The 17292-nt window shown below is 42.8% G+C and overlaps 1 protein-coding gene across 1 annotated transcript; it reads right to left on the minus strand.

Annotated features, from left to right (window-relative positions):
* Positions 1-13517: 13517 nt before the first annotated feature.
* Positions 13518-16888, minus strand: CXCR4 (C-X-C motif chemokine receptor 4). The gene is made up of 2 exons (XM_027749006.2): positions 16649-16888; positions 13518-15106 (listed from the first exon to the last, which is right to left on the minus strand). The coding sequence occupies exons 1-2, from the start codon at positions 16685-16687 to the stop codon at positions 14045-14047; spliced, it is 1101 nt and encodes a 366-aa protein (XP_027604807.1). The 5' UTR covers positions 16688-16888; the 3' UTR covers positions 13518-14044.
* Positions 16889-17292: the final 404 nt, after the last annotated feature.

Consider the following 17292-nt stretch of genomic DNA (forward strand, 5'->3'; position numbering starts at 1 on the left):
GAAGAGGTTTTTCCCTCTATTCTTTTCTGAAGAACTTCACTTTTTAGAGACATGTGGCAAAATGTCTTTAGACAGTTCTAACATATTTTATTCTCCCCTCATCTCTTTGCCGTTCATTCCTTTTTAATGCATTTCTTTTTTCACCTTTTCCTTTCTACCTTACTCTTTATTCTCATCAATCACCCTTTGATTGCTTTATATTTACCTTTTCTTTGTTTGGATCAGTTATTGAAAGTAAGCAACTGCTTTTGATGTCTCATTAGCACTTTTGGAAGCTTTCTTCTTGCCTCCCAGTTTCTGGTTACAGAAGTGTAACAGTTGTCATGAAACCAATATTGTAAATAATGGAATCTGTATGTTTGTGTAGCTGATGAATTTATAATATTCAGTTCCCATAATTAAGGCAAACCAAAAGGTTTTAGCATATAAATAAAAAACACTGCCTGCATTTTAAACTTAGGAAGCTGCACACAGGCAGCTTCAGAGCAGCCACCAAGCTGAGGTGCCAACAACAGAATCAGATATCACTGCTGGGAAAAAAATACATTCCTGAGTTTGACATCTGGGTCCTGCAGCTGGAGTGACTGGAAGAAGAAAGGGAAACAGTACAGACTGTCATCAAAAGGAGATAGTGGTGCCAAGTGGAAATTACATACAGATGCCACTTTTTTTGCTTAAGACAAATAGCTCAACTATATAAAAAGATAACAGCTACAACATCCAAAGATGTGCTCAGAAGTGCCTGATGGGTAAAGGAGCATTGCCTTTTGTGAATAGAACTGGCTCCTAACTAGAGATGTGAGATTTGGAGTTTGTAGTTGGATAGGTTTTAATGTTTGAACAAATAAGCTCCAAAGAATTTTTATGTATAGAAAGGCAAAGAGCAAACGTGGTGTATTGCAGCTACTTTGTGAGTAACTCATTGTTTCAGCTTTCCTGCCTGAGACTTCACTTTGCAGTATATCATCTTGCTCAGCACACCAGTTACCCACACAGGGCCCACTGTGAGCACTCTGCTGAAAAGCCCCAGCTCTCTGAGGCAAAAACCAGTCAGAATTCCTGAGGTAGCTGTGATGGCATCGGAAAGAGTGAAGAAAGCCAGTGTGCAGGAGACATTGGTGTCCTAATACAAACCTTATCAACCTGGTGACAGCCTCCACCGATTTGAGTAGGTGTTTGACTGAAGCTGTAATCTAATGTCCTTAATTACTGTGTAAGAGGATGAGTGAGGGTGAGGTAACTGGGGTGGGTGGGAATTGTAAGACTTGCTAGAAAGAAACGTACCTTAGTTCTGCCTTTTCTTTTTTAAGACTGCAGGAAAGCAGCGCTTTCACTGGCCCACTCTGTTCTGTCTCAAAAGCTTGATTATTAATAATTTTAGAAGGAAAAATTGTATTAGGATCCATTTTATGCACATATTCTTCACTATACCTTGCTTTTACTTCTAAATGGTATATGGTATCTGAATTTGTAACTGTATTTACCTGGGTATAAACCCTCTGGAATCACCTAGTGGATGGACTACTATTTTTCATTTCTTTGTGGCTATTTAGTGTCATAAATCCTTTCATTAAAAAAATGGTTGAAAGTTAATTTCATTTTATCTTACTGTGTCTCTTTTGTGTGCATATTAGGCATGCTCTGCTTCCTGTCTTTCCTGCAGTCAAAAGACAGCTTTCCTAGAACCATGTGACTCAAGCATGTCAACAGAGAAATAATGTGTTTTCACAAATAAAATTGAAAGAGTAATCTAGATTTAAGGTGTTTTAGGAGTTGCCTGGCTGATCAATATGATCTTCTGGGGAAGACAGATAACCAGGTATATCCACTAACATGTATGTGGTGCTGTGTGAGATGTAAGACCTGCTGTGAATACAAAAATGTGCCTTCTTTGCTGAGGAAACATTAAAATATCATTGGGGATGCTCTGACTAGACAAGGTACCAGCAACAGCTTGAACTAGGCTGTGACTGGAAAAGGCACTGGATCATGCTGTAGAAATAAAGAAGAAAGAGGAGGAAGATTTAGATTCTGGGTTTATTTAGGCCATAAATTAGTGGTGTAAATCTATTGTACAATGGAAAGATGTCCATGTACTGGAATCATTTATACCCTGTTGATGACTTCAGCAGGAAAGCTGAATAATTCAGGGATCCTAAGGATTTTCCCTTGTTTACAGAGGTTGTCCTAGGAAGGCTGTAGCACTCTCAGTGATACAGGTTTTTTTCTGTAAATATTTACAGGTTTTACCAATTCCAAGATCATCAAAGCAGGCATCTTTTACAGCATAAATCAACCTTGATTAATAAAACTGTGTCATTGCCATGGTATCTTATTTTAGAGATAGAGTAAAACTTCTTTCTGTTACCAGACCTTCAGTTGATCCCGGACTACTTTACTCAGAATAGTAAATGGGAATGCTTTATTTGGGGAGTGAGCAGTTGGTGGCTTTGAAATTCCGTCTACTGAAATCCTTGAGGAAAGGTGAGGCAGTCTGGCAGCCAAATAACTTCTTCACTGCAGAACACTTTACATAACACACTGCAAATCGAAAGGAAGAAAGCTTGAGCCCGAATCAATTCTGTACAAACAAGCCCATTTCTTGTTCAGCTTGTATTCTAACTCCCTGTCTCGGTGCTGCCTGAAGCAGCATCAGTGGGTCTTGCCACCATTTGGGAAACCTGTGTGTGTTTGAGTCACACATTGTTCTTGCAGCATTTCCTTAGGCTAAGGCACAGAACTGAAAGAGCTCCATTTAAGAGAGTCTGTGAATTACTAGGAAACGAGCATCAAACTCGGCATTATCTGAAGATGTTTGTTAACATGCAGGATGTTCCTTAAGGCCTCTATCTTCAATAAGAAGAGTTTTTATTCAGGATTGCTTTTTGAAAAAGCAAGTGTTCTTTTGCATGCATGTCACTATGGGCCCGACTCAGGCAAAGAGCTGTTTGATGCTCTTGGCACATGTCTGCTCCTCCAGTTCCCTTGGATATCCTGCTATAGGCAGCTTTATTGGGAAGAAGATTAGAACTTTTGAGTAGTGAGAATGGGCACAACTTACAACCTTGCTACTCACCTGTAAACTACTCCTGTTCTATTGCAAAATTGTAACAAAAAATCATAAAAAACGGTTCTCTACTGGGAGATCTCTAGAAGAAAAAAAATGTGGAGAGAAGGCTCTGCACTTTCACCAGAAGATCAACTGTGACCCTTCCCTTATCTTGATAAAAATACTACATTTCGTATCTAGCTGAGAAAAAGAAAATAACATTGTATGAGCAGTAGGCTCTGCTTTCTGAAGAATGTTGGGCAAAAGGATTTGTTGTTATATAGTGGAATAACAAGCAGCTGGAGAAGGAAGTTTTAGCAGGACACCAACTCAAAAGTACAGCCATGGAGATAAATGAAGTTGAAGTTTTCCTATCAAAATATCAGATTGCGACCCAAAGTATAATCAGTTGGGTTTGTGTGTGTGTGCCTGTGTGCTTGCATGTATGAATGAAGAACACAAACATCTTTCCAGAAGAATGTTCTTAGCTGAGGCCTTGCCTACAAAATTTGCACCAGGGAAAGAAAATCTAGGTAGTTGTACTGGTGTAGTTTTCTGTAATATTGGCAAAATCTCAGAAATGGCTTAAGAGAAGAGCGAATAATTAACCTTTAGACTGTGAAATCCTTAAACTGTGAAAGACATCCGCTAAAAAGTTAAGGAAGCATAAAGTGGAACCTTGTGCATTCAGAGACAAAAGGGATCCATTCATACACTCACTCTTGTGTTCTTTGTGTAAGCATCATCCTCATCTCTGGGGAAGCAAAGACTTAGAAGAATACAAATGCTATATTCATGTTTATCTAATTAATTTATAGAGAGATTCCTAACTCAGCAGACAGTTTTTGTATATCAAAGTCAAAGGTCCTAACATATGTCAGCCTTCTTACACAGATGTTATACATTTGATATCTAATAAATAATTAAACATTGGGCTCAGCAAAGCTACACAGAATATAGATTTGGCCTACTTAATATCTGGAAAGCTACTTATTTTTGACAAACAAAAAATAATTTAGATACCACAGTGATTTTAATATGGCAAAGTGAGGTTGTTCACAAGATGTGCTTTGGAGGATATGTCTATTTATGTTAATTCAGTGCCAGATCAGACTGGGATATTGAATACATTACCATTTTGCACTTCATGCCCACTGACGTATAAATCTTGTATTATTAGCTTTTTACTTCTGGTGGTTTTATCAATTGACTCTTTTAGATGGAAGAAGATCTTCAAAAAATGCTAGAACAGCATAAGCTTTGCAGTTACACCATCTTCTCAGCTACTTAAAATTAGAAGTGAAGCCATCGTGTCCTGTATATGAAGATACCTGCACTTCAAAAACAAGAGTGTGGCTGAACTATGGCTACAACAACATATGGGAACTACTCTCTCATCCTTTCCAAGTCATAAACAGTCCACTGTTTCTTTTCCATAAAACCTGACTATCTATTGTAATGTAATGGAACAAATACAAAGCATCTGGAAAGAAAATAATTATAATTAAATTAGTGTTTCCAATTAGAGAAAATGGTGAACCTTTCCCTTGATTTAGAGTTATAATAATCATTTGTAATCTGATTTAAAAGGGGCTTATGGTTGCATTCATAAAACTGGCAGACATTAGGACTGACATGACCTCTTAGGTATCTAAAGAAATTATAGGCCTACAGAGGTAAGAATATATCATTAAGTCCTGAGCTGACAGCATTTTTTTATTTGTACTGACCTTTGGTTGGATTAAGTCCAGTCATCAGAAAATAATTCCATTTCCAGCAGCTGAGAGTTATGAGGTTTTGCTGATTCAGGATTCAGTGTCGCTCTGCCCGAAGGGCTCCTGAGGATCAGCTCGCTTATGGACACTGGGAACAGCCCGAGACTTTGTGGCTGTTCCTGCTGCTGTAGAGCGGGATTTACCGGGCTACCAGCATCGCCTGCAGCTCTGCTTTTGCCGTGGGGCAGGGGTCTGTCCTGCTCTAGACTCTGACACCTGGATGTACAGGACATTTACGTCTCTACAAATGAGACGGACACTTTAATCTAAACACCGTCCTTAAAAAGCTTTTGTCCGTTCGCAGCAGATCTGATACCCCGGTATCTCTTGCTGCTCTCGTACAGAACCGTCTCAGATTTGATGGTGCCAATGACCAACGTAGATCTGCCGGACTCCAGCAGAAGTCAAAACAAAGCACTTCTCGGCTTTGTCCAAGGACAGCCTTACTCCTATAGGTGCTTAACGCACACTTAATCCTACACAAAACATTGACGAGCAGGAGGAGGAGCCCTCTCGCAAAAACAATGTCCCTTGTCAGGGGACATCGGTGCAAAAGCTCGGGTTTCCTCGCAGTCTGAGAGCTCGCTCTCTCTTGGGAGGCGCTTAATCGCCGTGCTGTTGTATTTGATGGGGTGCTTTTGTCCTGTGAGTCCTTTTGAAAATGTCTAACTTTGCATAAATAAATATTCACCACGTCGGAGAGAGACTAATTGTACAGCCCAGTGGTCAGGACAGTCGGGATGGATGAAGGGCCAGGTAATCACAGCTGCTTCTCTGGCTGCATCGGTGACATTACCTCGGGTAATGCCCACCGCTGGGGGCTCAGGCAGTGTCACCTCAGCACTTCAACACCCTCTTCCAGTTCAGGGTCATTTTCCTCGCAGGACACGGCTTAGAGAGGGCATCATGGGCCCCACTGGCTGGCAACTGAAAGAGTACACGTGAACTGTGTGGTGCTAAGAACAGGGGATCTTAAAATAGGTTACTTTTAGACACTGAAAGTATTCTAACAAGATACAAAAATCTTTGTTGTGATTTTTAGTTGTCACTGGAACTGGTGAATGAATGAACAGGATCTCTTTCAAGCACCTGGGCAGCCGAGTGGTTCTTGAATATCACGGACAAAGGATCTTGTATCCTTCATCTGTCACAGCTTTTAACACAGAGTCCCCACAAAGTGCTTGATGCGGGGGCAAAGTTTCTTAATGTTCCCTCCATGTTAGCGTGTAGTAAGAAGCAAGAGTGAGTGGATTCAAGGATTTGTGGCTCTGTTGACTGTTTATTCTCTGGGCTGAGGTGTGGTTAGACTGTTGGATTGGTGAATACACTACACTGAATATTCATGCAGTTGCCAGGCTCTCCCCTTCCTTGCAGAATATTAGGAGAGCCATGTAGTTCCTATAGCTCCATGCATTCAGATTATGCAGTCAGAGCATATTTAGTTTGGCTTCAACATAACTGGGCTGACTACATATCTGCAATGAAACTAGGTTTGCATTTGCTAAGCAGATTTCATATTGTGAGGCAATTTCTTCTTTCCTTAGTTGATAGGCTGAGTATATGAAGAGAATCACAGCATAATACTTACACTAAATGGTTTGCTTTTTCTAGTGATTGTTGAATAGAAGACTTGCTCTGTACTTTTCAAGCACCTGCATTTAAAAATCGCACAAACACCCACCACATTCCAAAAGTCCTGTGAACTCGACCTGTGAATGTGGAGTCGCAGTGTGCCTTAACAAGTAGCTACATTGAATCTAATGAGCATGATTAATCAGGAACATGATTAATCAGCTATTGCAGATCTGTTTAGTTTAAAATGGTTATTCCAGGCCTCTTTCTTGAGCTTTGTTTCAGGGAAAAGTCCTCTGCAGGACCATGATCACATAGTTAACAGGTAGTGATGTTTTAGTTTAAAATGGTTATTCCAGGCCTCTTTCTTGAGCTTTGTTTCAGGGAAAAGTCCTCTGCAGGACCATGATCACATAGTTAACAGGTAATGATGTTTTATTTAAGGAGCAGTCAGGGCTTCCCTTAAAGAGGGACATCTGTTCTCTCCATTCTCTCACCTTTTCAGCCTCTTGCCCCCTACCTGAGAACTCGTTTGTTTGTTTAACAATTTGGCTGTTTACTTAGGGAAGTTTTGACAAGACAGCTAAACCGGTCTGACAACTTGCTGCTCCCAGAGCCGGGGTCCCATTTCTTTGCTCCCCCCACAGCTCCCAAGTGCGTGAATCCGCCCTCACTCTTGCAGTTGCTCTGATTTTTGAGGTCTTGGTGAGCCAGTTCAGTTCACTATGCTGGCTGAGATCCATTCTCGTCCTTTTGTTGGTTCGTTTTCTGTGGGATTCACAAATAGAGGAGTCAAACTAAGAGCTCATTGCTGCTGAAAGAAAGAGGGGAAAAAAACCTCCTACTTTTCTTTCTTTGCTTTGCCATGTGTCTGACTGCTTTTATTTTATCTGGGATGTAGTCAGCCCTTTTTCTGAGCTAACTTCATTAAAATGGTATAAAATACATTAAGAAAAAAGATACTCTGTCTATTTAGTCAATTAAGTCTGTTCAAAAGAAAGTGTGACTGATTCCATAGATAATGCACAGCAGGGGACAGGTCCAGAGGACTTGGAATAAGAGAGTATTGAAGATATCAAATGAAAGGATTAGAACAGGGAGGGAGGAAAGGAAGGAGGGAGACTGGGAATCTTCCCCACAGAGGAAGTTAGATTGCTTCAAATTCCTGTGGAACTCCGATCTTCAGAAGCTGAACTGGTTTGCCAAGGAATCATATAAGCACCAGAGGCTGAGAGGTGTGCAAGGGTAAGAGTAAAGGAGAGAAGGAGGGGACTGTGAGGTGTGAAACTCTCCACTTTTGTCCTGTTGATCAGCTCAGTGCCTTGTGTGGGTGCATTATTAGAGCAGGATTGCTCTGTTCAGGGATCACCCCAATGGAGCTGGGGAGAAGAGAGCAAACAGAGCGGGGTGGGGGCATGGCCTGCTGGGCCATGGAAAGGAAGGTAGTAAATAGTGAGGGGTAAGGGAGGACAGGAACTCATTAAATCTACTTGGCTGCCAAATTAAATCTAACGTGAGCCGTGCCCTTGTACAATAATCCCTTCTTCCCTTTCCTTCTTGTGGGACTCTTCCTATCAATGCATTCCTGTACTGAGTTCCAACAGTGAACTTAACATTTGCATGAGATGTAGTTCCTCTTCCAAAGAGCAGGAATAATAGCTCTCAGGCTTGCAGTCAACCTCATGTTGACAAGACATTGCTGTCCCATTGAAACACCTCTATAAAAACATCAGAATTATTCTCTTGCTTCCCACAGATTTTAGAGATGGAGTTGATCTGTGGAAACTGAAGTCCCAGTTTCATCTTCTGGTATCAAGCATATCAGCATTTCTCTCTTTGGTGAACTCATGTAGACAGGCTTGGCAGAATCGGTGGTTTTAAAGGTATTTTAAATATATATTTAAAAGAGTAATTGTAAGAAGGGTGACAAGGAGCTGTGAAAGGAAAGTTAAGAAAAGGTGTTGTACTTGAACTTTTTGGGTTTATTTTGTGCTATATCTGTTGAGGAGTGTGATGCTCACCTTTGGCAAGGGACAGGTTAGGATTATCCTCAGTGATAATTATTGGTGTCTGGTCTTGGTTTAGCCTTTCAAAGTGCCTCAGTACTGAGAGCAAATCCATGGGTAGCTCGTGTTCCTGGAGCTGTGGTGGCATCAGCGGTGAGAGACAAGCAGGAGAGGGGCCTCCTCAGCCTCCTTATCCGTCCCCTCTCTGGGAGATCTGCCCCATTACCCAGTGCTCAGTAGGAAAGAACCAAGACAGTAAACAAATGCGTGCTGTGATTGCACTTTAAGAAACTTGAGAGTGAAACCAACCTTTGAGTTTAAACTTTTCATACAATATAGAAGTAATTTATCTTCCAGCTAAAGAAAAGCAGATGTTGGAAGGGAAATGCACAAGAGAAGATATAGAAACACTTGTGAAGGCTCTGTTTCTTCTTTGAAGAGTTTCTCTTTAGGTTTTCTTACTTGTGCAGGATATTGTGTGTAATCCTAACAGAACAGAACCATTAAAAATTCTATAAAGATATATTTCTAGAGGAAAAGCCTAGAAGAATAGAAACTGTGAGAAGAGGGCAGTAGGAACAAAAGGCAGCATCAACAGCAAAAAAATCCAAGTGAAAACCAAACCAAACCAGAAGCCAAAGAACTCTTTACAGTGTAAACCTTCAAATATCCCTCATAATTTCTACTTACTCTGACATGTTCGTGTGGTGAGGATCTATTCCTGGCGTGAATTCCAGAAGACAAGGATTTTTTAGATGTTGACCTCTTTCTTTCAAACACTGTGCCACTGAAGACAGATCACTGCAAGACAGTTGGTAGCTGGGTATGCAAAGCTTGCAAGCCTTCAGAAAGAGAAAACCATTTTGCTGAAAATTTATTTCTCTTGTGTTCAGCAGAACAATTCCACCTGCTCCAGACTGAAAGATTTAGTTTTTTGTGCACCTCTGACTGCAACCGAAATCAGAGCAACTTGTAATCTTCATTCATAATGGATTGGGGCTGTAAGGTTGTACACCTAATTCTTTAGGTACCCTGCTGTCTCTGCCTTCAGTGGGAGTTTGTCACCGAAGCCATCTGTCCTTTCAAGAAAATAGTCATTTTAATCAATACCTGCTACATCTGTAATGAATCCTGACTCCTCTGAAGTCAGTAGTAGCTGTGCTGGAGCCTGGGTCACTTGTATCAACACCTAAAAACGGTGCTTATAATCTACATCATTATGTAGAGGTATTTATGTTAAAATATATGTAAACAAGCAAACATAAAATACATTTATAATGAAGTTCTATTAAAATATGCTTTCAAACCCAATAAACATAGCATTGTTTAATTGTATGTCCTGTTAGAACTGGAATGGTGGGAAGATAGTGACAGAATTGATGTGACAGCAAATTCTCTTTAAACTTCATCCTGATAAAGATTAAATATTTTCAGAGAAAATTAAAAGAATGACAGAAAAGTTGTTGCCTAAAGGGAACGGATTTTAAGAAATCTGTGCCTTCTTTATAAGCAATAATCCCAGTGCTCATGTAATTTCAATTGACACGTGATTTATGGCTGCGAAAGAGTCTGTACAGCTCTTTCAAAACATAAAGTGAGGGAGTGGCATCCTTTGAGCAAAAACCTCTGGGGCTCTATCTGCTTAAGTGTTTCCTAAGTTTCAGCACTATGAGAATATGAGAATACTCCATTGTTAGGGGATTTTGGAGGCATGCCTGGATCAAGGAAGTACTTCCTCGTCATGCTGTTTCCTTTCCCAAACAATGTGAAAAATGGCCTTTTCAACCAAACATCTCGAGGTGGTCACTTTGTACATTGTCCAACTAGAGCACAGCCATGGTAAGATAAACCATTCACTGGTATGAATGGCTCCGTGTTATTGCTGCCACTTCCTTTTTATTTTCATGGTGATTTTGTTTTGATTTATGGATATGCAGAGAAGTTCAAGCCCCTGTGTAATGATTGTGTCATAGAACTGGCCAGGGAAAATACCCCAAGTGACTCCCCCTTGCTCTCTGCCCTCGGCACACAGGAGCTCTCTCACCTTCACCACAGCACTCAGCTTTCCACGTGCTCCTCCAACGTGGGCTTGGTGCAGCCTGGTCACACAGAGTGAAAATGCACCTCAGAGAGTGGATTACAGGGGAATTTTGCCCCAGTGCTTTGAGTGTTCTGACTCTACTTCCAAACAGCATTTCAGAGGAAGCAAAAGCGAGTTCACATACATGTTCTGTTCCTGGTTTAGCTCTGCATGATCCAAAGGATTTCTAACTAATCTTAAGCACACAAAATGTGTGCATCAGAGTATTGGATGAATATCCACGTTTTAGTCCAGCACTGCTGTTGGCACACTGCAAAATACTTAGTGCCTGAATTGCATGGAAAGAGTCTTTAAATCCATTATAAATCTTTGAGATTACCACATAAAATTTTAAACTGTTTTTTAACCAATACTCAGTGGTGCTCACATTTGTTTTCTGCTCTGTATCTTGAGTTGCATATTTAAAATTACTTGGACACAGCTATTATTTTATGACCTCAAGAAAATGCCGAGCCCATGCATTGTGTATATCTTGAAGAATGTCATGAATATTCTGTGTGCTAGTGAGGAACAATTTGGAAAAAAACTTGGAAAGTCCCTTTGAAAACTTTGGCAAGTTCTTGGTGTGTGTGGACTTGTCCAATATATAAATTACAAAATTAGGTCCATTCACCTTTGCAACTGAATTTACATTTTGAGAAATGCATTTACTGGGACCACTTTTGCTTCAGAAAGATGTAAAATAGTCACAGCCTCAACAAAAACCAACTTAACGGTGATTTTGTTTTGAAAGGGAGCAAATTAATGTTTTTTACCAACATGGAATATTTGGAATAGCTCAGTGGCTTTGAGAGAAATTTGCCTGATTTTCTCTGACTTACTCAGCGGTAAAAGGACAGAACTGGTTTCATAATTTCTTACTATGTTTCCTTGTGACAACTTCATTCAATTTGCAAATATTTGATCTGTGAACAGTACCAAGATATGTTATATTTATAGATATATAAAGTTATTTAGAAATAAATACACGTGGCTTTTGACTAATTTTTCTTACTGGAGCAAAACCCCAAGGAACTTACATCTCCTTTTCAGGACAGTCTTCTGTCCATAGTTTCACTAATTCTCCTGAGAACAATGGCAGTTTTATGAAAATCATTCTCTGGGGCCATGGGTTGAGTTTTTTTAATTTTGCTCATTTATTTTCTACACAAATTCTTTCTGTTGTTTGTTCAGTGTCCTTTCAGTGGTCTTTGGCAGTAACATGACTGCTGAGTTTATTCCGTCTTGCACTCTCTTTCCTGTTAACTCTGCTCCAGGGGAACAGTTGTTTGACTGAGGCATAATGGGAATAATCTGAGTTAATGCTGGGGGCTCTAAACATTTCCTCAGCAAATAAGCAGCAGTGTGTTGATAGCCTGTAAGTATTTTATAAGTGCAATTAAATCACAGTGATTGATTGGGCTGGGGTGAAAATCAGAATCATTTAGAACAACAAATTCTTCACGGGGCAAACCCTCACTAAATTAAGAAAACACACAAAGGTACAACAAAAATAAACAATTTAAGGATTTCTGCTCTTATACCACGTTTTCCTCATTTCTCAGCTCTGTTTGGGAGGAACAACTTCATCAAAGTGAGACCTTTTGTTTCTTGAAAATACATCTTTCCTGTTGTTAATTTATGTTGAGTGAAAATACGCACTAGTTGACTGATCTAAAAGTTTAGTTGCTAAAAGTGGGAGGAAATCTGCTTCCTTTTCATTTTATCTCACGTTTCTCTCCCTGTGCCTGGCTCCAGGTTACAGGATCTTGCACTTTCGTAGTGCTCATTTCATAGTGCTCATTGGACTCCTCATTGAGCTCATTCAATTCTCTTAATTGCTGAAACCCTGTTTTTCTGCCAGGTTAGTTTTGTGCTGGTTCAGCAAACTGAGACTGCTCACCGTAGAATCAGGTGACTCCTACTGTCATTGAAAGGGAAAGAGTGCAGGATGCAGCCAAGGCTGCAGCCTCCTGCCTGGAGAGGAGGGAAGTTGAAAACAGAAGGGTCTTGTATTTATGAAAATATCTAAAATAAAGCATGGAATTTAATGTATACTTTAGCATAGTGGTACTTGCTCCACAAAGTCACCAGGGTGCTGTGCCTGTGAAAAATTTGGATAATACCACTGCAATATCCGTGTTGCCCATTTGAGTTCTGTGTGACTAGTAGACATTGGTTTTTTGCTCTTTTTGACTTCCAAACTGTTATATATATATATATATAAGTAACAGTTGTGTTTGTCCTTTTAAGGTAGGAACAAATACTCTCAATGGCTCTGTCCTCTTGGGAATCCATTGCTTTTGAATACATTCTACTAACATGAAGACATGACAAGACAATTAAGTTTTCAACACTAATTATGGGAAATTCTGTAGTCTGGCTGATCCCTACTAAAAATATTTTTAAGAACTGGTACACATTCTATATTTTTTAAAAGTATGTTAAGATTGTAATGTTACCTTAAGTAAATCTGGATGTAGGCAGGACAGGGAAAGATCCATAAAGGAAAACAACTTGCCTTCCACAGAGCAGATACACCAATAACTTTGTTTCTAGTCCAAATAGCAAAATGGCTTCAATCCAACTATGTTTGATTACCATTAACATGTGAAACTAATCTTAGCAGCACAGCAAAAGGCAGAAGAAATGTAGGATTGACTTTATATACATGGTATAAAGGTGAGGCACTTGCAGCAATCCGAGTTTGATTCCTGAGGCTGTGAACTTTAGCAATTGCTTAAATAGATTGTTTTTCATTTGTAGAGATTTTGCCCTCAAGTTGTTCTTTAAGTGAGAGTTTAAGTAATTCTAAACATAATGTTAACTGGAGGAAATGTATTCTGGTGAAAAAAACATATGACTTAGAACTCACAGGTGTCAACTGAATTATCAGGCTGTACTGAAACTCATTTTCCTGCTTTTCATGAGACATGCAATTTCCAAAGAAATGATTGTGTATTGAGAATTGTAAATAAAAGCGTTGAGAAAAACATTTCACCAGAAGTGAAAATACCACTCAAAATAACTTTTTTTTCCAAATACTTTTATTTTATCTTGAACAGAAAATTTTGCAAACCATCAATTACTGAGAACGGGGGGCAAACCCTAGCATGTAACAGAGGAGGCTTTGGTTATAAGTGCCATTTCTACAGCGGAGTTAAGCTATTGTAAACCAAACATCTTGTAGTAAGGTAAAAATATCCAGCCAAGTTTTTAAGAATAACAGCAACACTGAAAACATTTACATATAAACAACAGAGAAATATTTTCTAAACTTTTAACAGTCACTTTGCTACAATCCAAAGGGTTTAGTTCACGTATCTATACACACAGACAGACACTAAAGCTCTTGTGAACTAACCACTTGTCCACAGGACCTGCCTAGACAGTTTGTCATCAATGCAAAAGGTTTTTTTATATAAATAAGTCAATTAAACTTCACAGAGACTAAAAGAAATAATATAAAATCCCAACTGTAAATAAATCTGTACATTATGGTCAGTCTTATTTCGCTGAACTGTTGCGCAACTTTAAAGTGTCTGTGTATAAAAGAGCAGCGTTAGCTGGAATGGAAACTTGAAGACTCGGACTCTGTAGAAACAGAAGAATGTCCCCCACGTTTGCTTTTTGAGAGGATCTTGAGGCTGGATCCTCTGCTAACTGATGTCAAGGCATTCTGAGCTGATGTTTTGAATTTGGCACCCAGGAAGGCGTACAGGATTGGATTCAGGCAGCAGTGGAAGAACGCCAGGGCTTCCGTAATGGAGATCCATTTGTGCACTACGGTCTCCAAGCTGCAGCGATGTCGGATGACTCCCAGCAGGATGAAGGTGTCGATGCTGATGCCAATGTAATATGGCAGCCAGCAGGCAAAGAAGGCGAGGATGAGGATCACCGTGGTCTTCAAGGCTTTGCGCTTCTGGTGGCCCTTGGAGTGTGACAGCTTGGATATGATGATACAGTAGCAAGTCAGAATGATGAGACCGGGCAAGACCAGCCCTACCAGGATGTGCTGAAACCTGAAGGAGATCAGCCACTTGTCGTTAGGGTACATGCGATCACACAGGTACTTCCCCTCCACTTCCGTGGTGCTGGCGAAGATGATGTCGGGCACTGTGAGGAGCACAGCTGGCAGCCACACGCCCACGTACACCACCTTCTCAGCCAGCAGCTTCCGCGGGCGCTGGCTGTTGGTGGCGTGGACTATGGCCAGGTAACGGTCGAGACTTATGAAGGCCAAGATCAGGACGCTGCTGTAGAGGTTGACTGTGTAAATGACGTGAACCGCCTTGCACAGGACATTCCCAAAGTACCAGCTTATGGCCGCATCCACGGACCAGAACGGCAAGGTGATGACGAAAAGGAGGTCGGCCACAGAGAGGTGCAGCCTGTACTTATCAGTCATGCTTCTTTGTTTCTTCTGGTAGCCCATAACAATAATAACCAATCCATTGCCGATTATTCCCGTTAGGAAGATGATGGAATAGATGGTTGGCAAGAAGATCCTGTTGAAATCGGCATTCTCATGCTGGAAGCACGGTTCTCCATAGTCTCCATAGTCACCGGAACCAACCTCATCCGTGCCATTATCAGAAAATTCGATGAATAACCCAGATGACAGCTAAAAAAAAATAAAAACAAATAAATTAGATGTTAGCCCCTCTGCAAAAACTTACTCTGTGTGGCAGTGTGTGTGGAGGACAGTGTGTGGAGAATGGTCCCCACCGTCACAAATGGGCAAACTTTTTGAAAACCAGATGGGAAAATACAATGTTCAAGTATATATATAAAATACACAGCAAATAAGAACATGTTAAAAAACTTCCTTTGTCTTTCTCTGAGGACTAAGGTCTTACTAAGGGGCAGGGCACGAAAGGGAAAAGAAAGGGAATGGCTGCTCCCAGAAGTCTCGCTGGTTCTGGACATCTCAGTGCTTTGATCAGATACACACCACAAATGGGAGAGCCCAGAAGGGCTGAATGCAAGAGGTTTGTCCACACAGAACATGACCTCTCACATTTAACTCTTACAATAGAGAGCTATAAAAAAAAAATCACTTGGAAATGCTGCTGCTCCATAGTGCCTTCTCATTAAGGGGATGAGGTCAAGGAGAAATAGAGAAGGTACCCTCGGCTGATGTAATAAAGGATAAATAATAGCAAGAATTCCCTGCTGAGAAGCAAATGACAGCTCCACACACACAGGCAAGAAAAAAACCCCAAAGCCCATAAAGAAGAGAAAGAGCGAGGTGACCTTAATCAGGGGAACTCAAACCCCATGGAGGGTCACCACGTTCCCTCCCTTTGTTCCCCACCCTCTGCGGTCGCGGGGCAGGGGGTGAGCGCGGCGGGCTCACCAGACGGATCCACTGAGCACAGCGGTGGAAAAAGGAAGCGAAATTCTGGGGAGGGCATGAAAGCGCATCAGGAAACCACCAACGGTTTTGGCCACCGCGCCGAAAAGCAACGCTGGCGGGCGAGTGCCATCTGGCTCTGTGCAATTCCTCAGCTCCTCAGATTGTCCTTGTCATGCCCCGTGTCCCGCGGACCCCCGACCCCCGCGCAGGGCGCGCCCGCGGGTCCCGCAGCGCTTCGCACGCAGAGGCACCGGCCCCGCGCGGGCATTGACCGAGTTGGAACTTGCCGGAGATCTCCGCTTCGCTCCTAACTGCTCTCAAAACCCCGTGTCAGAGGGGCTGCCTCCGAAACGTGGGGACACCGCCGCGTTCGGGCGGCGGGGGCCGGGCCGGGCTGGCCGGGCGCTGCCGCGCTCCCGGTGCCGCCGGCAGCCCGCGGACAGGACGGGCACCGGGCCAAAGGGATGCCCTTCCCTGGAGTCACATCGCTCCAAACTTCTTCGCCTGTTCTCCCCCTCACCGTTCCCGTGGCTGAATGCTCTGCCGGCGTTTTCCAGCCCGCAAAAGCGCCACATGTCCCTTGACCCGCCGGCCGGGCAGCAGAGCCCGCGGGCAGGAGAAGGTCCGGCCGTGGCTGCAGCGGTGCCAAGGTCCGAAGCGCTGCGGGCAGAGGCAGCAGCTGCCGGGGCTCAGGGTCGAGCCCCGCTCGCCTGCGCCCCGCAGACCCCTCCGTTGTCCCGACCCCGCCACCCGCAGCCTCCGCCGAGGGCAGCTTTGTTTGCAAACAGCGCGCACATGGGCACTTACATCCAGGCTGTCGAGGCTGCTGTCCATGCTCTGAGCCATCGGGCGGCTCCGGGCTCTCGGGCTGTTGCCGCCGCGCCTCTCGCAGTGACACCACTCGCCGCTGCTCCAAACACGCCCCGGCTCTTCTGGCGGGACGCGGCTCTTATAAGTTGCGGGGCTGCCCCCCCGCCCCCGGGGCAGCCCCGTCTGGCTCCTCCCCGGCGGGTGCCGCCCGGACTTCGGGCGGGCGCCTCGGGCCGCTCTTTGTCTGCGCCCCGGGCATGGGAACTGCACTTGCCCGGCGCGCCCGCGGGGGCCACGCACCTCGCGGGGACATTTGCCACCCTCTGATTGATGTGTTCATACAAGCGGGCTTTTGAATTTCCCCTCAAGAGCATTCTTTGAAGTGTGTTGTCGGGCCCCGTGTTGCCATGGGTACTCCAGGCGGGCTCCCGGGGAAGTCGCTAGTCCAGGAATCGTGGTGGAGGAGGAAGAGGAGTGTAAAAATAGGCAACTTTGTCCTCAAAGTTGTCGCTCCCCCGCGCTGAAGAGAGAGTGTACTGAGAGAGGCAGGAAGAAAGGGATGGTCCCTAGTGAGGGATCTGAGGGATCAGAGTTCTGCAAACCTTTGAGGGGTTCTGCAAGGTGAGTGGTCTGCAGGTTGC

The sequence above is a fragment of the Pipra filicauda genome, unplaced genomic scaffold (assembly GCF_003945595.2).
Source record: "Pipra filicauda isolate LSUMZ 115617 unplaced genomic scaffold, ASM394559v2 scaffold47_size6085603_pilon, whole genome shotgun sequence".
NCBI classification, from domain to species: Eukaryota; Metazoa; Chordata; class Aves; order Passeriformes; family Pipridae; genus Pipra; species Pipra filicauda.

Excerpts from the sequence above, each read along its gene's own strand:
- CXCR4 (XM_027749006.2), bottom strand. The coding sequence starts at position 16,687 with ATGGCTCAGAGCATGGACAGCAGCCTCGACAGCCTGGAT. Across the intron at positions 15,107-16,648 it reads GCAGCCTCGACAGCCTGGAT|CTGTCATCTGGGTTATTCAT; the intron begins GTAAGTGCCCAT and ends ATTTTTTTTTAG.